The following is a 26630-nucleotide window of genomic DNA, read 5'->3' on the forward strand; positions in this document are numbered from 1 at the left end:
GAGTCTCTCGGGAAGAGGAGGGGCCGCCCGTGGGACGGCGATCCGGCTCCCCGGCTGCAGGGCCAGCACCCACTGCCGGCCGTCCCGGGCAGAGACGGGGCGAGGCGGGGCGGAGGCACGGCCGGATCCCTCCACGCCCGGCCGCCCAGCGTCCCTCGTTGCCATGGCAACCCGAAACTCTGCACCCCCTCCAGCGCTCCGTCGTCGTGGGTGCTTCCCACCAATCAGAAATGAAGTGCCTGGGTGAGTGAGCCAATCAGGAGCGAGGGCAGCCAGACCTGCCTCCAGAGCAGGTGAGAGGCAGCGCCGCCGCCACCGCCGAGCCCGCAAGAAAGGGCATCGCTGAGCCGAGCCGAGCGCCTTCCGCCATCCTTGAGGCAGAGGCCAGTAGACTACAACTCCCAGCATCCCCGCGGAAGGCTGCGGGAGCGAGGCATGCCGGGAATAGTAATTCGGGAGCGCAGCAAGGGACCGGGGGGCAGCGCGCATGCGCGGTCGGGTTCCTGGGGTGGCGGGTTGCCGTGGAGACGCCTCAGCGGGGCCGGTTCTGGGCGCCCGCGGCGGAGCAGGCCGAGGCTTGCTCGTACGGGCAACGGGGCTGCCTCGGCCCGCGGCCGCGATGTGCGGCCCGGGAACCGCCTGGCTGGGAGCAGAAAGCGGAGGGCAGCCCGGCTGCGCAGCCTTGTCCCAGGCCCGGCAAGCCGCGGCCCGGCGCAGAGGCCCGGCCGCCTCCTGCCAGCTCGGAAGGGAAGGCTGTCGGCAACGGCCGTGCCAAGCCCTGCGGCCTTCTGCCGGGCTTCGTGTGGTGCTTGGCCTCCGGCCACGAACCCCTAACCGGAATGCCTCTCATTCCTTCAAATACATCCTCATGGCGCAGGGCTTAATAATAAATGCTGTAGCCCGATGTCTTTATGGCAGGCCGTTCACTACACTGCCTGATACGCCTGATAGTTTTATTTAATTGCAATATTAATGTTATTTCCAATACCGTCATGTAGCCATTCTGTGTTACATAGCAATAAAATCACAAGGTTTATCCCAGAGTTAGTTTACTAAATTCTGTTACAAGATTTCATACATCAGTGTGTAATACTGACTTCGTGAAACTCAAATTGACGCTTTAGTGATAGGGAAATGCTTTTTTACTAATTATTTATGATTTGAGCACAATAGCTGAACAGAACTGCCGGTCTGCAATTTTTGCCAGTACCTAGTAGCTGGCCAGGATGGAAGTAAACAAGATGCCTATTGGCAATTCTCTTAAGATTTAATCATCATCATCATCTAACTTTTCTTGTTGCTACTTATGCAGACAACCAGAGATATCTTCGCATGAGAGAAATGTAAGGTTTATTCCCAAGCAGCACCCCAGCAGTGTCGCACTGACCCAGAGGTCTAACAATAACCATGTTAGCGCTGACCATTTAAAAAGAAAATTTTTGCTTTGAGTCAAGCCTGGCCCAAAAACTGCCCCCAACACCCCTATTTCTGCTCTGAGCTGCTGGTTGTAGCAAGTTTTATCTAATTTCTTAGTGTTTTCACTGTGGCCTGTTTCCTCAGTGAGAGCAAAATTAAATGCCAGGAAAACAAGAACCCAGAAATACTTGCATTATGAAAATGTAATTGGTATTTTATAGCTTTTCAGAGAAAGCTGACCATTTTCCTGCTGGTCTATTCTGCTGCTCTCTTGGTTTTAGTATTATTTTGTAATTATTTAGTATTATTTTGTTATTTTGCTTATCTGAGGCCTAGCATTACTTCTGCTGAAACTCCTGAAATCCACATGAAGGAAGATCTGGTTTCCAATATAAAAGGGAAGGGGAATGAACATTTACACATCTATTTCTTTTTACAAAACAGAGGGAAAATGAACCAACTGCAGGCTTTGCTGAATGACAGTCTTATCAGAACAAAGCATGTGGAAAACGCAGCTATCATTGACATAAAGGAAAGAAAACTCTGTGCATCAACCTTTGGCTTTAATGTAAGAGATCAAAGAGCATCCTGGGAAGTGACAACAGAGGTAGAAACTCTGGGAATCAAGAGCATAAAGTAGCGATAATATCAGGGAGTGCTGCGCTCTACTAAATACACTTGGTTCTTTCAACCTTGGAGACAGAGTTAGAGGGGTACAGCCTAGCTGCTGTGTTGAGAGGCTAACTTGTGAAGTTGATTGCTAATTTCACATCTTTGAGTTTTGGAAAAAACCCTGGCATTTTCAAGGAGTCCTTTTTCACCACTTGGCGCTCATTGATTCCACCAGTAAAGCAGATGTATGTACGTAGGTCCATTCTCTGGCACAAAGACCTGCTGGTACGGAATGTGCCATGCCCCCACTATAACCCAAAGCACAGCGGCTGTACTAGGCTGCCTATGGGGAGCGATCCTGGGCCACTCTAATTTTGCAAACTGCCTTGGAATTGTTTGGGAAAGCGCTTGCTGGCCCAGGCCAAAACCGTACCTGGGCTGCTCTGACAGGACTCAGAACTGCTCCCTGGCACCTTAAATTTTCTTGTATAGATGTAGCTTATCTGTTTTTATTGTCCATCAGCTGATGAAGATCAGAATAACAGCACTTCCCGGTCATATCGCATTATATGGCAAAGCTAATGTGCAGTCCCTGACACAGTCCATGAACTCTCTAGGAGCTGAGAAATGCTCCCCACACCACAGTCATCCTTATGTCATTGGAAGGTACCACTTCCTCTCCTAATCCCACGACACCAGCTCTCAAACATTTCCAGGGGTACGTATTGCTACCCTTGGCATGCTCAGAACAATGTGTTCAGAACATGAAGTTCTTGTTAAGATAGCCCCAGCCCTGGGGACAGATTCTCAGCAGAGAGAGTCATCAGTCCACTAGGTAATAGTGACATCATCTTTAATATGTACATGATCTTTAATATAAACTACAGCTTTTGGAGATGCCAGCCTGCTGGCTTTTCAGCAAGGCGGATTACATGCTGAGTTCCAGAGCAAAGCCCTCAGCCGGTGTAAATTACCACCAGCTCCGCTGACTTGAAAGAATTTCAGGCCAGAAGGGATCATTGGATCATCTCATCCAACCAACTGAATATAAATCTGCCAATCAGTGACCCAGTTACACAGACACTGAGCCCAAGAGCTCAATGACATGAATAGATTTGTGACCTGTGTAGACTGCTCCACTGAGGTGTGATGATCTGGTCTGGACTTGCTAAAAGTTACATGCCACCATTGAACACCAAGAATATTTGACATCAGCATCCTTGGGTGAGCTCGTTGCAAGCCTGGGGAAGGACACGTCCTGCCCAATATTGCCTTTAACAGAACAGGGAGCACTGCTTACCTAGAGAAGTGTCACTGAGTAATGGGACTACACAGATAGTAATCACAGACTAAGCAGATTGTTTCAAATGAGACTTTGAAATATCGTGGACTGTACAGAAACCAGGTCTAGTTTCAAAGTCAGGCCGATTTTTTTTACATCGTAATTTTAAGTGAACTGTCAAAGGCAGTGGAAGGGTGGAAAGCAGTTCATCATTGTAAAGACATGCATTTTTGGTCCCTAACACTGTGTTGTATTAACATAGGTGCCACCAGAGAATGCTTTAAACCTTATCGACACCTTCTACAAGAACTTACTGCAAGTTAGAAGGGGAGGACTCCACTTCAAGGAGAAGTACTATAAATGTGTCCGTGCAGATGAGCATTCCATCTATCTTCAAAATGTATGTTGATAGTGTTCCTGGAGAAATCTGGAGACTTCCTACTTCCTTCCCTCACTGTGTGGTTACATAAATACCGTAACACAAGCAGAAAGCCTTCATGCCTTCACGCCTCCACATTTCTTTCTTTCTTTTCTTTCTTTTCTTTCTTTTCTTTCTTTCCTTCCTTCCTATCACCTTCCCAAGCAGATGTGGAGTAAAATCGGTGCAGAATACAAAACAGTGTCAGCTGTATAATACAAATTTAACAGGTAACACCATTCATTTCCCTAACGCCAGCTGCAGTGCTTGTCAGTGCTTTCAATCAGTTCATTTCCCTAATGTGGCAAAAAACCTATCACTTCATTTTTTTTGTTGGGCTGGTTTCTTGCCTCATTAATGAATTAATCAGGTAATAGGAGGGCCTGGCAAGCCCACAGGCCAGAATAAGGTAGCGGGAGCAGGTAACTAGGTCAGGGGAGAGGAGAGAGAGGGGTGAGCAAGACCTTGTTTGATGGATTACTTGCCAGCCATGCTCGAGATGGCAGAATTTTGTTAACTACTGCCAAGTCACACAATCTAAAGTAAATACATTGAACTGGGTGTTATTGAGCTCTTCTTAATTCTTCCCCTCCCCAGTAAATCGATCCTGAAATGAGCTAAGCAACTTGCAGAATAGGCTGAGCAGCTCTTAAACTTGGATCCTGTTTCAGAAAAACACAGTACTTTACAATGTCTTTTTCCATTCCTTATTACAAACAGGTGAGGCAGAGTTTGGGAGTCAGGGTTCATAAAACACTGGGCATACTTTCATGTAAATACTAGTTATTTTATTTGCATTTATCAATGTTTTGGCGTATGACATTGAGCACTAGGATAACACCTCTTCAAAATGCTGTGCAATAATACATTAATCAATGGAAGTGAGAATAGGCAACATAATAAGGCATTTGACTGACTGACTTTAAAAGTCAGCAGTCTTCAAACCATGCACTGTCACTGTTTGTCTGTGTCCTGGCGTAGGTTTTGAGACAGTATTTGCCTTTTTTTTTTTCCAAGAAAACAGGTATATTGGCCAAAAAATGCCTGCAATTAGCCCTAGTTGTAAGGCATCATGTATACACATATGTATATTTTTAGAACCTTGTAACTTTACACCAATTTTCCATATTATCTAGCCAGATGGAGGCCTGATAGTTGTGAAGACAAAGACTTTCATCCTGGTTGCTACTTACAGAGTGGGCATGTATCCCAGCGTGTGTGTGGAAGCTGTGGAGAAACTAGGTAAGAGAGCCTGTATCTCTGTGCTGGTGTCTCATTGGTTAGCTCCACACTTGCAAACAGCTTTGAAAATTAATTTGATGAATTACCAAATCCTCAAAATCTGGGAAACTCAATACAGACATGGGTTATTGCTCTACAGCTAAACCCTCTCCTGAAATCTCATCCCACAATGCTACACGTCCTCCAAAGCCTCCACATGTATGAACAGGTTGCAGAACTCTTTCCTCAGCTGTTCTAGCACACAATTCCTGTTAGCTACCTTTCAACAAAATGAGACCCGACAGTCACATTTTCTTGACCTCATATGCCCAACGCTGCGGTGTTAAGCACACTTTTGTAGAGCATCAGCTTTGATACTCTGCTTCATGGTCCACTTCTTCAGTGACACATGAGCTCTCTAAGGGTTTCAAGCTTTCTCTAGAAAGCCTAGTGTCTAAAACAAAGCTGGAGTATCTTCCTACATGTGAATCTTGAGACATCATGAAGCCAGTTCCCTTGTCTGACAGTAACAAAGCACCTCTTCTCTAACAAACCACCCATTTCCTTCCCTCTCCTGCTGAAGTTTCCTCAAGTCCTCTTAAGTTCCTCTCTCTTGGACTCAGTGTTTTAAAGACCTAGTGTTAACATCTCTTTGTTCCGCATTCAGGAATATTGCAAAACCCAGCCCTTCGCAGACCAGCTGCAGAATCCTGACTGCATCTCAAATGTAGCTTTCCCTTTGTGTGAGGTGCTGGCAAGGATTAACCACTTGTTCTTGTCTTACTGATGTAATATATGGCTGACTTCATATCAAGGATGCAATCATCACATCATCCAAATGGATAAAATGCACAAGAGCAGATTCCCAGAATAGCCTTGACTTTCGCCGTAGGGTAATTCTAAGGAATTTCTAAGAAATTTCAAGGGTATTTGTAATGAATATTTTGTAGAACAATCAGATTCAACTTGATCTATGGATATGCCCATCTCCTTTGACTGAAAAGGAATGAGACTGTAGGCCCACTGTGCTCCTAGCATTTGTTCCTCATTTAGATGCCTAAAAGTGAGTGGAATGAATTTGTGTTTTGGGGCATAAGCTGTTTCATCTGGAATGAGCTATAAGACTCTCAGTAACAAATTTTTCATCAAAGGCTTTTACAATTCAAACAGCTATGATCAAGAACAGGATTTTTAGAGGCTATAATGCAGGTTTTAAAAGCAACTTGTCTGCTGCACCCTCACAAGCCTGGTTCTTGGCTGGTGGGTCTGTGCTTGGTGCCAGGCTGGCAGAGACTGGCCTCCTCTGCAGCCTCTCCACTTCTTCACACTTCACAGACCCTGCACTTTGTTCAACCAAAGTTAAACTGACTGCAGACAGGCCAGGAGAAGAGGGAAGTGGATTGCCTGTGTTTTTTGGATCTTTCCCATATTCATTTCAGCCACAACAATCAGAGCAACCTCAGGCTGCTTTATGTTATGTTCTGCTTTCTATTGTTCTTGGCCATTGTTTTTGTCAGTGTCTCATAGCAAGTTGAGCACAAAAGCATTGTACCAGTACTGCATTGCCTAAAGAGCCTCATTTTTTTTTTTGCGCTCCAGACACGATTCTGTCTCATCCCTGTCATATTTAGCAGCTGTGACGGATCTGTTAGATACTAGGTATTATAGGTCTTTGTCACTGACATGTATGGCCAGCACATTAACTTCAAATTATATGAATTTTGGAGGACATTTATGTGCTGGGCTATGAACTGAGGGACAGAGAGATTCCCCATCCTGGTAACATTTGGCATAAAGGACAAACAGCTTCAAGCAGTAACCTCAAGGACGTCCACCGAGTTAAGTCTACCAAGAGCATCAACAGGGTTTTTTAATCACTGGGTCAAAATGGGCATGAAATACTAACAAACCAGAATGGTCCTTCCACGTATGGAGTATTTTCAAGGGACTGTTTCCACCTAGGGCAGCATTAATGACACTTACTAAATCTAAGAATTGGGCCTTACATTTTAAGCTAACTTAATTTTAGCTTCAGACTAACTAGTCTTTCTCTGCAGTACTACAAACGGAGCTGCAGCAGATCCAAAAAGTGCCATTGGGTTATTTAGCCCCAAGTCTGCCCAGCTGGCTCAGCACTGAATTCAGGACCCACATCACAGTTGATACTAGATTCTTTGCTACCACGGGAGGAAGGCAGAAAGTGTAGGAGATTGCAAAAAATGCCAACACTTGCAAAATCCTGTAACAATTTGCACACAAGTTATTTGGTCTTGCAAACAGGCACATTGTCTGTAATTGGCCACTGTTCCTGAGTAAAGTCTAAGGTCTAAGTGTTTCCAGGGCCAAATTTGCAGCGGTTTTGACAATGTGTATTTTCTGGGGTTTATTCTTGCTGTTCTGGATGATTTCTTTGCAAAAAGAAAAAAAAAGTAGCTTTTCTTTGCATGTTACGAGAGATTTCTGGAAATGATTTAAAATGCTCAGTGTTTATTCTTTAAAACAGATAATACCTCATTAATATAGGTATTAGTATTTTTAATTTTCAGCTAGAAATACAGCTGTCTTCTTTCAAGTACAGTATCATCTGAGATTGATTTGAACTTGGAAAAAAGCATCTTCATTACAGCAACTCTGTATATTATTTTTATTATTGTTGATTTTTACTTTTTAAAATTTATTTCCTTGTGTTATTATAGCAGACTACTTTAGAGAGAAAGGTAGCTGAATCAGCAGAAAACCTGAACTTCATCAACCTCAGAAAGACTGCTCACAAGGAAATAAAGTATAGAAATTTGAAGCATTATCCAGTTTAAGCAAGAAACTACTGCTATACAACATTCCAGCTGCCGAGTCTCCTTCTGTTTTTTCAAGAACACTTGAGGGCTCACTGCTCATAAGAAGACCACCCCATGCATCTATCATCTTAGTTTCTTAACTGAATTGAAAATAATGTCTTCAGGATTTGGTTTAAAGTGCTCTGCTTAATCTTTCTAATGTTGTCTTTTAACCTGTTTCCAGATAAGAAAAAATATTAATCTCCCTAAGCAAAGAAACTTCTCTCACAGCATTACAACTATTTGTAGCATCACAGACCCAAGGTATAAAGGAAATTGTTACATTAACAGATTTTCAGATTTTCCTGTACATCTTTCAATATTACAAATAAACCACATTTTTAACATGTTAATTTGCATTGTCATTGACTGCTGTAGAAAGTTATTTTACCCCGTAGTGGATTGCAAAGTTCTGGGAGGAGGAACAATGTCACTGCCAGGTTTGAATCAGACTGTGTGTACTGCAAGACATCAAACAGTCCACATCTGAGTGAACCCATTACTGTACAGGGGACAGCTGAGGCTCTGCCTACATCACCAGGTAAAGAGCAGGCTCAGGAAGATCAGGCTCCATGATCTTCTCATCTGAAGAAACAAAGTACCAGCTCTTGGAGGCACAGAACAAATGAACCAAATGAAATTCAATAAGGGAAAAAAGGAACTCTATGAAATTCATTAAGGGCAAGTGTAGGGTCCTGCACCTAGGGAGGAATAACCCCCGGCACCAGTACAGGTAGGGGCTGACCTGCTGGGAAGCAGCTCTGCAGAGAAGGACCTGGGAGTCCTGGTGGACAACAAGCTCTCCATGAGCCAGCAGTGTGCCCTCGTGGCCAAGAAGGCCAATGGTGTCCTGGGGTGCATTAAGAAGAGCGTGGCCAGCAGGTCGAGGGAGGTTATCCTCCCCTCTACTCTGCCCTGCTGAGGCCACGTCTGGAGTTCTGCGTCCAGTTCTGGGCTTCTCAGTTCAAGAAAGACAGGGAACTACTGGAGAGAGTCCAGTGGAGGGCTACCAAGACGATGAGGGGACTGGAGCATCTCTCTGATGAGGAAAGGCTGAGAGAGCTGGGGCTGTTTAGCCTGGAGAAGACTGAGAGGGGATCTCATCAATGCTTACAAATATCTAAAGGGTGCATGTCTAGAGGATGGGACCAGAGTCTTCTCAGTGGTGCCCAGTGCCAGGACAAGGGGCAACGGGCACAAACTGGAACACAGGAAGGTCCATCTCAGTATGAGGAAAAACTTCTTCACTTTGAGGGTGACCGAGCACTGGAACAGGCTGCCCAGAGAGGCTGTGGAGTCTCCTTCTCTGGAGATATTCAAAACCTGCCTGGATGCCATCCTGTGCAACCTGCTCTAGGTGATCCTGCCCTAGCAGGGGTATTGGACTAGATGATCTCCAGAGGTCCCTTCCAATCCCTGCCTGTCTGTGAATCTGTGAAAAGAATTTTTAGCTGATTTGTTTCTAAATTAGTTTAGCTTCAAAGAAGACTTTAAAAAAGCCTGAATCCAAAAATCTCAAAATCGACAGAAAAAAAATCCACGGAAGAATCGCACACGTGGACAGACATATCATTTATCATTTTTAAATACTCTGAAGTTTCAATTTTATTCCCTGACAACTCAAATACTCAAGAGCTGGTGACCAGGACACAGAGAAAAGCATGATCTGATCCTTGTCCCTCTGGGGGAAACAGCAAAGCTCAGTGAAGAGGTGCGAACAGGCAGCTAAAACATCAGGTAGAAATGCACAGGGCTGACAGACGCGAACCAGTAAACTTTGAACGTTGACATCTTATGGGAACAAGAGCACAATAAACCTCCTGGGTGGATATATAGCATAAGGACAGTCACAGCTCACATGCCCTTAATGCAACTTAAGTAAATCTGGTCCGCACTACTCAGAGCTCAAAATCAAACCATCAGTTCAGTGCTCTGCCCGAGCACATACAAATATGCATGCATCCAGTGGATCAGCACAGCAAAGACATTAGACCAAACCTCCCTGAGTGCCGGGGGGGAGCAGCGGATCTCTGCCTCAATGCCAAAGGCGAAAGTAGATTTCTGCCTCAATCCATGGAATAAACCAGGTCCACAGGTAGAAATAATGGTGAGCTGTACTAGTATTTCTGACTCTGCTCATGTCTTTCCCTCCAAAGTAAAACAGAACCTCATCCTGTTCCACCCCTGACTTGCTGGGGAATGGCTGGTAGCAAGGGCAGAGCTGGGAGAGGAGGAACTGGGATCAGACTCTGTTCCCAAGGACAGGCTGGGTTTGTTCCCGGCACAGAGAACGTCCTCCCTTCTTTACAGGAAAAAGGTGAGTCACAAATTGTGCTTGGGAACCACATAACTTCTGTAATTTGTTGTTTTGGGCCACTGCTGGCAGATCTGGCAGTTTGAAGTTGTTGCACTTGGTTGGAAACTTGGTTTTCAATTCCTGTGGTTTTCTGTGCATTTGAAAGCAACATAGATATTTGGATCCTCACTGCTATTTTTTTCTTCATATTTTTGTGGGTCTGCTTCTAGCAACAAAGACAAGTATTTATAAAAATGCAGGTTAATGAACTGTGTTGAAAGAGGGACAAAAGCTTCTTTCACATCTTATTTTAATTGACTAAATTTGGACACAATTAATAGAGCAGAAGCATCTGTTATGGGGTGGTATCTGGTGGGCTTCCCATTAAATTTTTTTGCTAATGCAGACAAATTTTGTGGGACTAGGTCAAATGGTTCAGCTGAAAACAACAAATAGACAGCCAGCCTCAGAAAGAAAAACCTGTAAGTTGCATTTCATATGAATAATTGGAAGAGTTTATTCACCATAAAAAAGCCATAGAGCACCACCCCGTGGGGATTTACATCCCTGGGCTTTGAAGGCGTTTATCATTCTGCATTAGCGGTCTTACAAAAAATAATCAAGTACACACTTAGCTTTTCCTGTGCAGATATCATAATGCAAGCAATTTTACAGAGGGCATGGCGGTCTATCACACAATGGTGTTTACTTGAAGGGGCTCTGGCTTGCAGCCCACCCTGCGCAGGTCTTTGGCCAGCATCCCTAAACTGTATTCAGTATAGTACCAGCTCTTGGGAACTAACACAGTCGTTCCCATTGTGATTCTCACTCCTTCTCTTCCTCTTCCACCGAGCACCTGGGGGGCAGAGGGAAGACTGCTCCAGGTTTGATTTTGCCAGGCAGGAGGAGATTTGACATCTCAGCCCATCTCAACAACTGCTGGAACCCAGGAACCCTGTCTGGGAGTTACTTGAAAGAGTCCTGCAACAGTGGGACTCTCTGCACAGGAATCACCTGCTGAGGCAAAGGAAATAAATAGGAATTTTTAAAACTATTTGCTATCTGTCCTTCGTGCTAACTCACCATTGTGCCTTTGTGTATCTTCAAGCCCAACTATGGGCTGAATTGTAAGGCAGCATTTGCATGATTTTAGATGTGTCAAATAAAGGCTCTTTCTGCTGAGGGTTTCAAAATTTCATTTGTGTCTACTATTTTAAGGGCCTGTGTCCTTTAGTCAGTTGAGCACCGGGGCCCTAATCATGCAGGAAGTCAAAAGCAAAGGATTTTATTTTCCTTTGTGTGCTACTTTTTTCAGTTAAGATGGGTGGGTGCTCAGTACTGCTGGATCCTTGCACTGCTCTATGCAGGATTAAGGCCTATGACTTCATGTAAGGTGATCTCACGGTTTGTCAAAGGGCTTTCACGTGTGTCCCAAAGTTAATGTATTTCATTGCATTATAACTCCTCGCCTTTCTCTGGCAGCCCTCCCAACTTCTGCCTTTGAACCGTGTCACACTTTGCATTGTCTGTCTGCAGACTGCAGCCTGTGGAGCTGTGGTTACTGAGATTTTCCAGCTGCATGTAAGTGTGCCTGCATTCACGCCAGGGTTTTTGTTTGTTTTTCAGAGAAAATGTTGGCAGTCTGTTTTGATTGCCCAGGAGGCCCAGAAAATCTTTATGTGAAAGAAGTGATGAAACCACATCCAGAAGAAGGAGAAGTTCTTGTGAAGGTCTCTGCCAGCGCTCTGAATAGGGCTGATTTACTCCAGGTATGTGTATGTTAAGCAGAAAATAGCACCAATTTTTCAAGCCCCTGTCTGAAATGTTGACAAATCTGAAGAGTTAAAAGAGTTTGGGCCTGGTGAGAATTTGCGTGGGAGAGTTCAGATGGCTGAAAGAGGAGATGTCTGTTGATTCAGCAGATAAATGTTTTTATCTGGGTCATTGCAATGCTGGGGTGGCAGGGAAAGGCAGCTGCCTTTCAAGAAAAGATGTAAAACCAAAGCTCTGGTCTTTCTAGATGCTTAGACCATTCTCTGGGCATTTGAGATAAACATGAAATGTTCCAGTGGCTCAATTCCAGAGGGGAAAAAATCACATTCAAATTGTTAAGTCTGAGCTGCTTTAATTTGAGCTGAAAGCCATGCTCTGCAACTGAAGACCATAATACCTCCTGAGCATGGATTGGCCTGGACAAGGCGGACTCGCAACAAATTGAATTTGCGCACAGTTTTAAGAATAAAACATACTTAGGAAACAAGAAGTGTTGCCAGAGGATAGAAGGTCCTCAAATTACTGGAACATTTGCACAGTGCAAAATCAGGATTAAATAAATAGGAATTTAGGTTGGAGGCACGTGAACAAAATATTGCAGGTCATTACACTCATTGATGTGTGGCTTTTCCTTCCTTGCCCTCTCTTTTCTTTTGTTTTAGAGGAGAGGGAAGTACCCTCCCCCCAAAGGAGCAAGTGACATTTTAGGCTTAGAAGCAGCTGGGAGCGTGGCTGGGCTCGGACCTGGCTGCAAGGGCCGGTGGAAGACTGGCGATGCAGTGATGGCTCTGCTCTCCGGAGGTGGCCAGGCAGAATACGTTACAGTACCCGAAGGCTACCTGATGCCAATTCCCAATGATATGACTTTTATTCAGGCTGCAGCCATTCCCGAAGCCTGGTTAACAGCCTTTCAGCTGCTGCATTTTGTAGGTGAGAGGCGTATTTGCGAATCTATCCCACCAAAACAGCTCTTCTTCCTTTCTGTTATTAAATCCTCTCTTTGTTGCCACCATCTGAATGTTGTTTGCCTTTAAAGAACCTTTCCTCTGTCACTCCATTCGCATGGGTCAGAATCCAGTATGCCACACCCAAATCCTGAAATCTTGACATCTCCCCATTCACAACTTACTCTGCTGATTGCGTATTTACAAGGAAGGATATAGAAAGAAGGTCAGTTTTCTTTTTGTCTGTATTTCTCAGCTTGAATGGCAATTTCACAGATTCATAGAATCACAGAATACCAGGTTGGAAGGGACCGCAGGGATCATCTGATCCAACCTTTCTTGGCAAAAGCTCCATCTAGAGACCATTAATTTCCATTAAGCCTAAACCCTGAAATAATTTACATGTTCTCCAAACAACTGAAAACACATGCTACTTCTAAAGATTTGACTTTGCTGTAAGCATGACCACATCATGAACTTTCTCACTAATTGCATGTGGATCTACAGTAGGAAACATCTTCTTGTACCTTGTTTCACAGACACATTGTTGGTAAAATCTCCTCTGAGCTGATTTAAAACAGACATAAGCTCACACTCTTCATTTTGAAAATGTGCCACAGAGGCACTAACAGTAGCACTTGCCAGGGTTTTCCTCCGTTGACAAATACCCTCCTTCTGCCCTCTTCAGCAGTAGGACCTAAAATCTCCACTGAAGAACAGGAGTTACAAACAAGTAACTTTCCTTAGGACCCAAAACGCACACTTGCTTCAAGCACTGTTGCTTCCTGGGGGTCTGTAGTCAATTAGGACTACGTCTCCAGGACTACTCGGTGCCTCACTTCCACTGGCAATCAGTGGAACACAAACGAATGCATTAGGGCAACCGGTAGATGGTAAAACAATAGGTAGAACTGGTCCTTAACATACCCAGCACTTCTGGTATTTCTCCATTGTCGAGTGCCTGATTCCTCAGTATTAATATCCTCCGAGTGCATTTTCTGTTTGTGGCAGTGGATGGTCCCAGTATGAAAAAGGCTGACTACACTCACCTAAGGAGCTTGATGCCCAGAACTGGCAGGGCCAAGCTAAAGTCATTCTACTGAAGTTGGTAAAACAGAGTCCTGTCAGTACACTGTGAGCTGTATTAGTTCTGGATTTGTTTCTTTTATGAAGGATATGAAGATGTAAACAAAGCCCACTCAAGGGGCATCTCCTTCAGCTTCCTCTTCAGTATTTTTCACCCTGATCATGTTTTAATCCAAAGGTGATGCCAAAAGGGTAACCATTTCCCTTACGTCCTCCTTCAGGTAAAATACAGAAGGGCGAGAGAGTGTTGATCCATGCCGGAGCTAGCGGAGTTGGTATAGCGGCCATTCAGCTGGTGAAACTGGCAAAAGCTATTCCCATTGTGACAGCAGGAACTCAAGAGAAACTGAAAGCAGCAGCAAACGCTGGAGCAGCTGCAGGGTTCAACTACAAAAATGAAGATTTTAGTGAAAAGGTCTTGGCATTCACCCAAGGTAAGAACCTCTATGTGAAAGACACTGTTACAGTTGAGAAGGAGTGTGTACCTCCTAATGTATGTGCACATACACTCAATTTCAACTGTCACCTAACACCCTGTTCAGGCCAAGAATGCATCTTCCCACAGTTTAATTGTGCTGTTTTCTGCATGGACTGTCTTTGGCTTTGTGTTCATTTGGGGCATAAATATTGTGCCTCTGTTATTGTTGCCTCCACAAGGAACTGAGGGACCAAATCCTCGCACTTGCCTTTGTAAGTGTTTGAATATAGGATCACAACTTAGTTCTCTTACCGTTACAAGAATTTAGCTTTTCTAAGCATTTGGGATGGTTTATAACAGACTCTGCATCTGGATATCTATAATGATTCTTTTTTTGTGCCCGATTCTACAATTCCTTAGAAATCATTGTGCCAATTCCTAATTTCATTAGAAAGATTTAAACAAGAATTGCAGGATTGATTCTATACCTATAAAGAATTTTGTCTGAAATTATCCTGCCTTTAATGCAGCTCGACTACATTGATGAAATCTTTTGTTTCTACTTGAGGTTCTGGAGTAGATATTATTTTAGATTGTGTTGGTGGCTCACACTGGGAGAAGAATCTCAATTGTCTGAGTACTGATGGCCGGTGGATTATTTATGGATTACTGAGTGGAGGTGAAGTACATGGAGATTTGCTTGCAGGGCTGCTTTCCAAAAGAGCGAGCATCCAAACAAGTCTACTACGATCACGAGACAAGGAGGCAAGTAGTGGCGATCAACAGTGTATACAGCTTGATCTTAAAATCGATGATAGTTTTGAGAGCTTTCTTTTGGTATCAGTGTTAAACCAGAATCTAACACATTATTACCAAAAAGCACCACCTGGAACTGTTACTACATACTTTGGAAGACATTGCAAAATTAAGTTATATTTTCCTATTTTTATTGAATGCCTCCCTTTTAGAACTACTGAAGTGGCAGAATGATACCCAGGACTTCTTGATGTACTTCACGAGTACTGTAATTTAAAGATTTGGCCTAAGAAGAAACAAAACTCAAGTGATCAGGCAACTTGATCAAGTCTGAGGGGCGGAAAAAGAAAAACCTCTATCAGATAATTTTTCAAAGTAGAAACCAAGGCCATTTGGATGCCCAGAAATTACCAAGGAAAAATCACCTTATATGGAAAATTCTGAGATATTACAGTAAAATACAGCAGTGTAGAGCCCTAGGATAGATTCTGTCCATGGTGTAATACATAATATTCTCACAAATTTTATCAGTTTAAATGGTTCTGCACTGAGCTTATACCCTTCGTTTTGCAGAACTTCATTTGATTAAAATATAATTAATCTAAAAGTTTTCTTCTTGTTTGTAATTTACACCTGTCAGATGTTTACATGTCCATCTCACTGTGAGAATGTCAGAATAAGTCTCCCTGAGATCTGTGCACATTTTGTATGCTGTGCTTAGAGATACCTCTGTGAATGACATGATTGGAAATAACCTTCCAAATGCTTTCATTTTTCCTTCAGTATAAGGAACGGCTGGTGAAAGCCTTCACAGAAGATGCACTGCCGTATTTTTCTGGAGGAACCTCCCCTCATCTCCAACCAGTTGTTGACAGTGTTTATCCTCTGCACGAGATTGCAGAGGCACACAGGATCATGGAAGAAAACAAGAATATTGGCAAAATTGTCATTGAAATGCCTGCTTCAGCTTAAAGAAAGGCCTACTGCTGTAGTTGTTTCAGGGACAGAATTCTTAGGGGTGTTTGACAAGTAGAGAATCTGCCATTTCTGCTTCCAAATCCAGAACGATTTATTGTGGGAGGATGCCAAAACAGGAGGGGTAAAGCAAAGCCTTACAGGAAGCGTTTAATAAAAAGGTTCACGCTGCAGCTCTAGCATTGCGTCTTGAATAAGTAAACAAAATACCGCCGAGCGCTCCTCGACAGAGGAGAACGCTGCCAGGCCCCGACTGCCAGCCTCAGCTGGGCGCTCCGTTACCGCCTGCTTTCCGGAGCCTTCTCACCCTGCCTCCACCCCCGCCCGGCCTCTTCACCTGACAACAACCTCCACATGGCGCCCAGCCGCCTTCCCCTCTGCAGCGCGTCTTCCTGAGGCGCTGAGGCGGCGGTCACCGGGAGGCTCAGCCCCGGGACCGGGGAGGACGCGGCGATCGGGCGAAGGCCGAGGTCACCGCCCGCGCCCCCGGGCTGAGGCGGCCGGGCCGCATGGGGGAGGGGCGGGGCGGTGGGCGGGGCCGTCGCGCAGGTCACGTGCCTCCCCCCGTTGGCGGAGGGGCCTCGAGCTCGGCGGGCCGTCGTTTCCGGCGCGGTGCAGGCTGGGATAGCATCCGGGTCATCCGCTGAGGCGAGCGGCGCGCGGGGGAGGAGGCCCGTTCCCTGCCGGTGTTTCTCTCCCAGGCCGCGGCCCCCTCTCTCCGACCGGCGCCATGGCGATGCAAGCGGCCAAGCGAGCTAACGTGAGTGCTGTCCCCTCCCTGGCCCGCCTCAGCCCTCCGGGGCGGTGAGGAGGGGTCCCCGGGGCTGAGAGCAGGCCTTCCCGGCCAAGGGAGCCCGTCCACCTCCAGGCAGGCCTCTTGCTTGGCAGAAACACGTCAAGTTTCTAGTTGGGGGGGGTTAAAAAAGGACCAGTGAAGCACACGGGCTGGCTCAGTGATGCTAACCCCAAGATTTAGCACGCAGGCTGCTGCTTTTAAGGTTCGAAGTGAGCGCTCTAGATCTAACGCACCGTATGTTGTTTCTGTATCAGATTCGGCTGCCTCCGGAAGTCAACCGGATCCTGTATATTAGGAACCTGCCATATAAAATCACAGCGGAGGAAATGTATGATATTTTTGGGAAATACGGGCCTATCCGACAAATCAGAGTGTAAGTATTTTAGTTTTCTTTGAAAAATGAAGGATTTTATGTGCTTTAGTATATCTGTTATATGTCAGTGTAACTATTGCAATAGGCAGCAACTGGATTTCACTGCTGAAAAGTTAAATGCACTTTAGCAGTATCCCTGTGTGCCAGAGGTGGATGTGGTGATACTTCTCATGTGTGAATCTGTTAGAAAATAATATTGTCAGTAGGTCCCCAAGCCTCATAATCTGCAGATAATGGCAATCTGACTGTAATTTCAGTTTAAAATGCATTGAGGTTATACATATCTATAGCAAATCTGAGGTTCTTCTCTTTAGTTATTTCTAATATTGAAGACTGGAGCTCTGATGTTGCTTGTTATCCTGATTACAGTCTGTGAATTAAACCATAATTTTGTCTGGTTACTATTATGTTCTGCTAAGTTTGTAGCAGAAAGAGTTGGCTGAAGCTGGAATTCAGGAAGAGCTTTTGAGAACCATAGTGAGGCAGGTTGGAGTACTGGCACTCATACAAATGGATTTTTTTTCTTTTTCCAAAAAATATTTAAGAAGGGGAGGAGACAAAACTTAGTATTTAATACTTAAAAAGAAAACATTGCAAGTCACATATCAATAGATGTACAAGTAGAAAGGAAGTGTAATTTATATTTGATATGGGGTTTTTTTGTACTGCTTTTATCTGAGTGTTGGCAAAAATAACGTGCAGCATCTCTGAGTTCCCGAGTAGGTTGCTGATCAGATTAGAGCAGAATGTATCCTTGTTGCTTATATTGCTCTCCATTTCCCCATGCTCTGAGACTGGGGTAATTAATCCACAGTATGTTTAATTGTTTTGACTATGCAGGACATAAATATGTAAACAGTTAAACAGACCGAACTTTACCACCCCAAATAGAAGTGCTCATTTCAGAGCTGTAGTGATTAAAAATGATTGTCCAGTGCATAGAATAAAGTGAGTTTTATGTATAGAGTTGCCTTCAGTAAACCAACAAGGATGAGGGGATGTGCTGCTGATGCTGCGTTGGAATGCGTAGCTGGTGACATCCTTCTTATACAGGGCTTGGCAACAGAAGTGATTGGGTAGTGGTTAAAGGAACAAGGGACAACATGAACTCACTGCTTAGTGAAGAATTCCACCTATTTAGCCAATAAGCATGAAGGAGAACTAATATTTAAGGTTTCTGAAAATGTGTAGGTTGAAACAGCATGACAGTGGTACCTAAAGAATTAAGACTTACCGGGGAGCTTTCCATCAGTGACGCGTTGGCGTGTGTGTCCAACAGGGAGCTGCAGGCAGCCTCCCCGCTGATCGTTTGGAACTACTGAGTTGTGTTGCCTTCCACAGAAATCCAAACTCGTCACGAGACAAGGCGTAACGTGGCACTCCCTTTGTAATGACTTTTGTGCTTTATGTAGTTTTTAGCCCATTCTCCTTTTCATTTTTGTACGCATCCCGGTGTGGATATGCGTGGTATAATTTGTCCTCTGGAGTTCTCTTCTTAGAAGCAAGCACCTTAGAGACAGTTCTTCTGATTATGAAGTTTGCTATAAGTGTCTTTTAGCTGAGACCTTTTGGATTTGTAAACTCTGCAGTCTCTTTGGGCTAGTTATCGTTATGTGCCCAGATGTGTCTCCTGTCCCTCGGGCAAAGGAAATTGAATTGATGGTCCAACGGGTGACGATTGTGTCTGAAATGGTCTTCCACCAGCAGGGCTGTTTGGACCCTTTTACATTGACTTTGTGACGTGCCAAGAGCCATATTCAATCCGAGGGAGACATCTGATCCAGACAGCCATTAACTGACAGCCTGGCCTTGTAATATTAAATAAAACAAGCTAATCGCTGTAATTAAAAAAAAGTATTTCCAGGAATATGACAAGCCCTGACAGCAACAGCTTCTGATAGCTGTTGTGGAGAGGTGAATTTCCCTTAAGGACCATAATGCAGCACCTGCTGCTGTCGCATTTTCCTGTCATCTCTGACTGAACTGTAAGTGGAGATTGGTGTGGAAAGCAGGGGTGTATTTTAATATCTAGAAGACAATAAGTTGTTTTTTAGTGAAGTTGCATTAGTTAATCTAATCTCAGTTAGTGCTAAAGACTAATAGAACTATTTTCTGTTCATTTTAACGTTAAAACTGATGTTGCTCTGCAGTGGGAACACTCCTGAAACTAGAGGAACAGCCTATGTGGTCTATGAAGACATCTTTGATGCCAAAAATGCTTGTGATCACCTGTCGGGATTCAACGTGTGCAACAGATACCTTGTTGTTTTGTACTACAATGCAAACAGGGTACGTACGCTTGGGGTGGTTTTTTTTTTAAGTTACCCATGAACATAGCTAACATACAAAAAAATTTAGTTTCAAAAGACAGTTGCCTGCATATTTTTAAGAAATAAATCCAAACTGTTAGAGGGAATGGATTGGATAAATTGTCAGGATTTCATCTTTACTTGGTGATTTGTGTGCACAAAAACAACAAAAAAAAAGTACCTCTGGACCAAGGGTGTGAAAAACGTTCTTCTGGTGAGTGTACTTCAGAGAGGAGGAAGCAGGGCCCTTAAAACTGCACGGTGGCAACAGGATGTGAGGTCTTGTTTGCAGGTGAAAAGCCTCTAGTCCTTGATGTTCCATCTGTCAGTGACAATATCCGGGGTGCTGTGGTATTCTCCGAGGTCGAAAATTAGGCAGCATTGTTTGTGTGTGATGTTGTAGTTCATAGCGATGTTGGTTGCAGTTACTGGGGAAATAACATGTTGTAAGATTATATTTTTTTTTTTCTTACATCTTTTATTTTCCTAATTACAGGCATTCCAGAAGATGGACACAAAGAAGAAAGAGGAACAGCTTAAGCTTCTCAAGGAAAAATACGGAATTAATACAGACCCACCAAAATAAACTGATTTTTTTTGGAAAACTTTTCAAGCCCTGCTGTTGAGTTCAACTGTTTTCAAGCCCCGCCGCTGAGTACTTGAACTAAACATAGGAATTCTCAATGAAGTATAACTTTTCTTTTTAATTTGATAAGCTGTAATTTGAATCTTTAGGTCTTCACATTAGAATTAAATAAATGTAAAACATCGGAAGATCTGCTTTAAGATTAAATCCCCCTAAGCGGACATAGCTTCTCCATGTTGTGAGGGTGACCTGGTAGATGCTGCATAACCACAGTCCTCTTTCGAGCAGGACCTCTCGTGATGGCACCGAGCAGGCCGAGTGTTTCATACCTCCTGCAGTCCTGCCCGCTCCCCAGGGCAGGTTTGAAGCGCGGCAGCCAGTTAATGCAAAGAGCTTAAGGGGCTCTGCACAAGCTGCCTGCCTGGAGGTAAATTTCACTGGCTGCATTCTGAAAATGGAGTATTGCAACCAGTGTGCCTGCCGCAGGGATCCTGGTGCTTTTTTAAAAAAGAAATAACTATGGTTTGATAATTCATCACACTCGTATATTATACACAAATCATTGCGCCTTTCTCCCTCTGGGAATGTGTGAAGGAGCCTAACTCCATGACGTGAGTGTTCGGCTGCTGCTTACTAGAATCAAAGCAAGCCCAAATCCATGTGTAGAACAGAGTTTCTTTTACAAACGATAGAAAATGAATGGCCTTTCAAAAGAATCCAACTGCTGGAGTGACTTCAGTCAAAATATCTGGTTCCCAGTGATCGAGACAAAACAGATAGGCTGCAGAAAACAATCTTGTGTTGCTGGAGGGCTGAATTCATGGTATACGAGATCTTTATTATGTGTACCGGGTTTGCACGGAGGTGAGTTAGGAGCAACAGGAATACACTTCGCGCCTTTTAATATAAGTAGAGAACACCTGACCAAAATGAGACAATGCTGGTGGTAATTTTAGATACCTGTAGCACAGTTGATTTCTACTGAGTGTGTTTGAACTGTAATATATTTCATGTACATAAATTTTTAGGTGTAGCATCTGGTGGAGGAAAAACAGATTTAAATTTTTTGGCTCTTATTTTTTCAGCGCTCGTGTCCTGTAAATAAAAACTAGTGTGATACAGAGTCTGCATAACCAGTATATTTTGGAAGCAGAAAAGAATAACCTCTACTTCTGTTCTGAACCAGCTGGAAGCCACATGAATGCTGGCAGTATCCTGCCTCTTGGGAGTATTTATTTGCTTGGATGTGATGTTTAACTCCCTGAGCAGACAACTTCCAGCTAGTGCAGAACATGGGCAGATGCAAACGTACTTTGCCTGAGGATTTGTAATTCAAGTTAAATTTTTTTCAGTGCATTATACTGTCCTAAAGGAACATTTCCATTTTCTTATCCATAGATTTTTGTTGAAATCTGTCACTTAAAGAACCATGCTGTTCTTGTGTCCATTTAATAAAAAAATAAATGTGTGTCTACATAGTTTTGCTTTGCTTCCTCAAGGCTTGCTTTGTGCTGCACTGCTTCTGTGTGTAACCTTTCCATTTAGGATGGAAGTCATTCATCACCTGACTGTTTGTGACACAGGGAAGAATCTGTAGAGCACCTGTTGCGCATGAACGTGCACGTGTGTTTGGCACCCGAGTGATGGAGAAGGATGCCCCGCTGCGGCACAGCTGTCCAGCTCCAGTGGAGGAGATCCGTCGCCACTGCGTGTGCTGCGCATCGTCCTTGGCTGGGAGAGGCGCAGGGTGGCGGTGGCACCAAGCTGGCTGTGTGACCTCAGCACAGCAGGGAGGGAGCAGCTGAAAGGGCTCGGGTGTTAATTTCACTTTGGGTGGGTGCTTGAAACCCCGTCTGTACACTCAGCGCGGGCACTAACAAGCCTTGTCCTTCCTCTGTGGCTCCCCCATACCTGCGTCCTTCCCTTAACACTGAAGGTGCCCTTTGCAGCTCTCGCAGGCCTCAGTGAGCCGTCCCTGAGGTCGGGGACAGGTAATGGCAGACTAACAAGGTACAGAAATGTAAAGCTCTGCTGTGATGTCATCGCCAGCTTTCCTGCTTGCCCAGCCCTCTACCGCTTCTCCTGTTGGGTGCAGCTGTGATGCGCGTACATTAGATCTGCTGTCCTCCTCCTCAGGTGAGCAGTTACTCCTACCTCAGATTGTTGTTCAGGTCTTGCCCGTCACACTGATGCAAATCCCAGTTTCTTTGGCAAAAACCAGCTTGCCTTCAAAATATTTAAACAAATGAAATCCTATTGGAGGCCTTGCTTCTACGTGAACCTCTGTTGCTTTTTAAAGGTAAAAACACCCGCCCCCTATATATATATACACACACACACGTACACACATATATACGTGCCACGCTATCCACTAGGATAAGGGGCATTTAGAAGGCCCCTCACTGTAAGAGGAACCAGAGGTGCTTGTTACCATGCTGGATTTATACTTCTAATAAAAAAATAGTAAATACTGGTAATAAAATATCAAAGTGCTAATAATGGTGCCATGAGCTGCCAGCCCTGTTTAAAATCATATGCAAATACTGCGTTGCTTCTGTCAACAGCGGAGAGCGTGGTGCTTGCGCTGCGGTGTCTGTTGTGATGAGGATTTGCTGCTGTTTGAAAAACATATATAAAAAGCAATTCTTTAGGGTAATAAGATTAATAAAAATTCCTTCGGTGAATCCTCAAGATCAGCAGCTTTTGATTTCTCTGAGAGCTCAGCTGCTGCCTTTCATTAAATATTCCATTTCATACTTTTTCTTCTAGTGCCTGTTCAGGGCTTTCAATGTCCCTGCACTTGTAAAATGAAATAATAATTTGTACCTGCAAGACAGAGGGAATGGAAATCGAATGCCCGGAGGATTGTTTTGATGAGGTCTGCTCAAGATTTTTTTTGAAATGTAATATCAAAGGACAGGGAAATGAGTTCAGTTATATGAATGGCAGAGGGGGCAGCAAATAAGGCAGATGTTACCAGCCTCGTACTCTGCATCTGTGCTGGTTTTTGTGTGTGCTCGCTTCCCATTTAATTTTTCAGGAAGTAGGGCATGAAATTGAGCCTGGAAGGTCATTTTTTTCCATCGGTGCTGTTTAGAAATTAGTAACAAGAGCATATCTGATTACACAGGCAATGACAGTAAATTTTTTCCAATCCATTATATAGTGGTAATAATTATATGTACTGTGTTGATCGATGATACAATTAAATAAATTAACGCATTAGCAGTCAAATAAAGAGCTGAAGATTACATTTCCTTGAAGACTTAATTTCCCTAAGTATCACAAAGCACAATTAGTTTTCCTTTCAGATTTTTTTTTTAATGAAATTGGCATGAAAAACGTAATAATCTCTGCTGCCAACAAAGGTCTCTGCAGAGAAAGGGCGATGAGGGAGAGAACTTCATCAACCAGCTGTAATAAGGTTTTTACAGACTCGGTAATGGCCGGGTTGTACTGCTGAGGGCGAAGGGAAAGCGCGCAGCAGCTCTGCAGATAGAGACGATAAGACTGAGTGTGATGGGCTCCCAAAGCCCAGCAGGAAGATGTTTTTCACTGGCGAGAAACCTCGTAGAAACGGAGGGGCAGAGCGATGCCCTGCCTATTGCTTCAGGTGCAGCAGAAGCTTCCCAACAGCAGGACCAAGAGATGCTGGAGGGAAGGTGCGGCCATTCTGGGTATGCCAAGTCAATCCTTCACACCGCTGTTCGCTTTCGAGGCATTTGGGAAAAATCCCAAAACAGATCCTTTAGGGGTTGGGTTTTTTTTGTTTGGTTTTTTTTTGTTTGTTTTTGTTTTTTGGTTTTTTTTTTGATGAGCAACTAACTCAGACTGGGCTGTCGGTAGGAGCAGCTTTAGACCGATGTGCTGAATCAACCTGTGTTTGACAGGCACGACGGGGCTATGTTACGTTTAACCAAGCCATCTATAGGAGCTCACATCTGCCACTACCACAATGCAGCCTGCCATCTGCAACCCAGTGCTGAAATCAAGACCAGCGACAAAGGCCAGGGCGGTGGCAAAGGAGATTGGGACCTTTAAAAAGAATTTGGAAGAGTTAGTGGGCATCAAATCCTGCCAAGTCCAATTTCCTATTTATTAACAGGAAATTAGCCTGTCCTAAATGAAAGAATTATTAGTGAAATGCAGATGTGTGACCTCGCTGCTGCAGCAAGCCCAGATTTCCACCAAAAAAAACGGTCCTCAAATGCCTTTAGTTTCTTTATGGAGAGGGGAGCAATAAAAAAATTTACTCCACCAACCCTCAGTGAACAGTAGTCTGTAAAAGATGGGGTTTATGGGTAAACAATTAATTGACAAATTAATTAACAAACTCAAATGCAGCTTTGTGGGTAAAATGAAGATCTAGAGAAAGAGGAGAACGAGCTGCAGTCACTGGCCAGGTAGCCAGTTCTGCTTTACTGTGCTCCTTTTCTCTCTCCTCTCCAGGAGACATTGCCTGGAGACACCTATGTAGTGTTGGGGTCTGTCTGCTCGTCCTAGGTGTGTTCTCCTCACGCAGACTCACACAGGAAAATAGCTCACCACCTGCTTGAAATGCTTCCATCAAAAAATCCATTGGTTAAAAACTATCCAAATAGTTTATAGTCAAGTTAAATAAAAATAACATTGTGACCCAATGATGCTCTTGCTTTCTACAGCAAAGGGGAAAAGCAAGCCGAAATGTGAGAAATCAAATTTAGGCAAAGCAAAAATAACAGCACAGAGGCAGCTTCACTGCTCAGGTCCTGCTCCTAAAACCAGGTAAATGACAGTCTACACATCCTTCTGTCTCCAGGGGAGGAACCAGCATTTTGTGAATTCATATAACCATCAAATGAAATAAATATTGTTAAGCCTCGAATGCCAGGAGCCCAGCACAGAAAGTAAGTTTGTAGGCTATGTAAACAGCATCAGAAGATGCAACCTCAAAAATCTCAATGTGTTCAGTGACCACATCATCCCACAGTTCAGATTGGTTTTGGGAAGTGGATGCACACAGTTCTGCTCCTCTTGCCTACGTCAGCTCCAACAGAAATTTTTATGCTAGTTTTACTGTTGTAAATGCATAGACTTGGACCACCACTGTATGTCTTTGAATAACATCATTTTCCATCCTTTTGGCAGCCAAATTTTGGCCAGCATTGAGGGGCCACCAGCTGGGCAAGGGAGATGGAGAGTCCCGGTAGCCCTTACTTGCACCTTCCTGGTACCTCTGGTCCCACAGAGATCTTCCACTGTGCCATCTACAACAGAAGCAGTGCATGGAATTATGCGCATTTCATATAAGAAGAGAAATAATTAACAAGTAAATGGGTTGATGATCGTTTGGAGAACTTCTTATAGACCAAAAAGAATTCCAGTGGCCAGAGAAAACTAGAAAAACAGGAAACAGAAACTGTAAAGTATCAAGATTTTATTGTTTTGTATATATACTTTCAATTCTTAAATGAGACAGTATTTTTTAAAACAGCAGCAAGCAGAACATACAAGTTGAGAAAAGTGGCAGCGCAGGTAACTCTGTTTGGCTAATGCCCGTTCATGTACAAGGCGTACATTGGATTTTTATTTTTTTTTGAGCACCTTTTGTGTTTTTTTTCTTGAAGTGTACAGTAAGGCAGTGGTTTTTCAATAAGGAATATATATATATTTATATTTATATATATTTTCAATCATCACTGTGAATTCTTCTGACATGCAAATTAAATAAAATGTACAACTTGAAAATGTTACAACAGTAGACATTTTTCCCAAAGCAAAGCTTCTAATAAAAGGCAAATACGGACACCACAAAGTTAAAAAAGAGAAGGAAGGCATAAGAAACCAAGTGGCAGGCGCTATTGACAGGACAGCTTGAGCAGGGAAGATTGGGATTCCAGTGAAGATTTCTCCCGCTGCTGGCGAGGCGAGAAAGAAGGGATGGTTATCAACAGATGGCTCCAGCCAGCTCCCTCAAGTGATTCACTCTAACCTGAGAAGCTCCACATCAAAGAGAAGAGTAGCATTGGGAGGGATGACCCCAGGGTGGCCTGTGGCTCCGTAGGCCATCTCAGGTGTGCAGGTCAACTTTGCTCTTTGTCCTAAGCTCATCTGGGGTTTGGATGTTGGAGAAAGAAAAAGAGAAGACACAGTATTAGGAAGAAAACAAAGAACAAATCACACAGATGTACAGAATCGAGGAAAAAACGGGACCATCAGATTAATCTTTTGGCTTCAAGCTGAAGCTGCCACAAACAGCTCAGATGAAGGTCTCCCGACTCCTCTGGCTTCTCCTGGCAGTTATTTATATTGCCAGAGCCTGTCTGGGAGTCATACAGAGGCTTTCTAACGCATACTTGGGTCCATCCTGCCTACGCTGGAGCCAGCTGCAGGAGGTGCGAGTTCCTTCTGCAGAGCGCAGGGCAAATGTAACACTGTCAGCGGGCGTTAGGAAAAGGCTCTCAGTAACAGACAGGACCAGAGCTCTGTATTCATGAGAGATCAGTGCCAAAACACAGTTAGGTTCAGCTTCTGGAAAGCATTCAGCAACATTTTT

At 44.0% G+C, this 26630-nt stretch overlaps 3 protein-coding genes across 4 annotated transcripts in view; 2 read left to right on the plus strand and 1 right to left on the minus strand.

Moving 5' to 3' along the window:
• The first annotated feature begins 50 nt into the window (after positions 1 to 50).
• TP53I3 (tumor protein p53 inducible protein 3) lies at positions 51 to 16204 on the plus strand. Of its 2 annotated transcripts, XM_054822580.1 has the most exons (9): positions 51 to 243; positions 1861 to 1984; positions 3573 to 3710; positions 4865 to 4970; positions 11706 to 11848; positions 12515 to 12782; positions 14104 to 14316; positions 14869 to 15065; positions 15840 to 16204. In XM_054822580.1, exons 1-9 carry the CDS (start codon positions 164 to 166, stop codon positions 16026 to 16028), a joined length of 1458 nt encoding a protein of 485 aa, XP_054678555.1. In that variant the 5' UTR covers positions 51 to 163; the 3' UTR covers positions 16029 to 16204. The 2 variants fall into 2 exon arrangements, with proteins under 2 accessions (XP_054678555.1, XP_054678554.1); XM_054822579.1 differs by lacking the exons at positions 51 to 243; positions 1861 to 1984; positions 3573 to 3710; positions 4865 to 4970 and adding an exon at positions 10022 to 10100.
• A 401-nt stretch (positions 16205 to 16605) lies between these two features.
• On the plus strand, positions 16606 to 21573 carry SF3B6 (splicing factor 3b subunit 6). Its single transcript, XM_054822583.1, has 4 exons — positions 16606 to 16791; positions 17082 to 17200; positions 19351 to 19489; positions 20006 to 21573. The coding sequence occupies exons 1-4, from the start codon at positions 16762 to 16764 to the stop codon at positions 20093 to 20095; spliced, it is 378 nt and encodes a 125-aa protein (XP_054678558.1). The 5' UTR covers positions 16606 to 16761; the 3' UTR covers positions 20096 to 21573.
• A 3931-nt stretch (positions 21574 to 25504) lies between these two features.
• Positions 25505 to 26630, minus strand: part of FKBP1B (FKBP prolyl isomerase 1B) — a 48046-nt gene continuing 46920 nt past the window's right edge. The window contains exon 4 of the mRNA XM_054821200.1: positions 25505 to 26185. Coding sequence (XP_054677175.1) covers positions 26057 to 26185 — 129 coding nt within the window. The 3' untranslated portion in view covers positions 25505 to 26056. The remainder of the gene's footprint in view (positions 26186 to 26630) is intronic.

The sequence above is a fragment of the Grus americana genome, chromosome 3 (assembly GCF_028858705.1).
Source record: "Grus americana isolate bGruAme1 chromosome 3, bGruAme1.mat, whole genome shotgun sequence".
In the NCBI taxonomy this organism is placed as follows: domain Eukaryota; kingdom Metazoa; phylum Chordata; class Aves; order Gruiformes; family Gruidae; genus Grus; species Grus americana.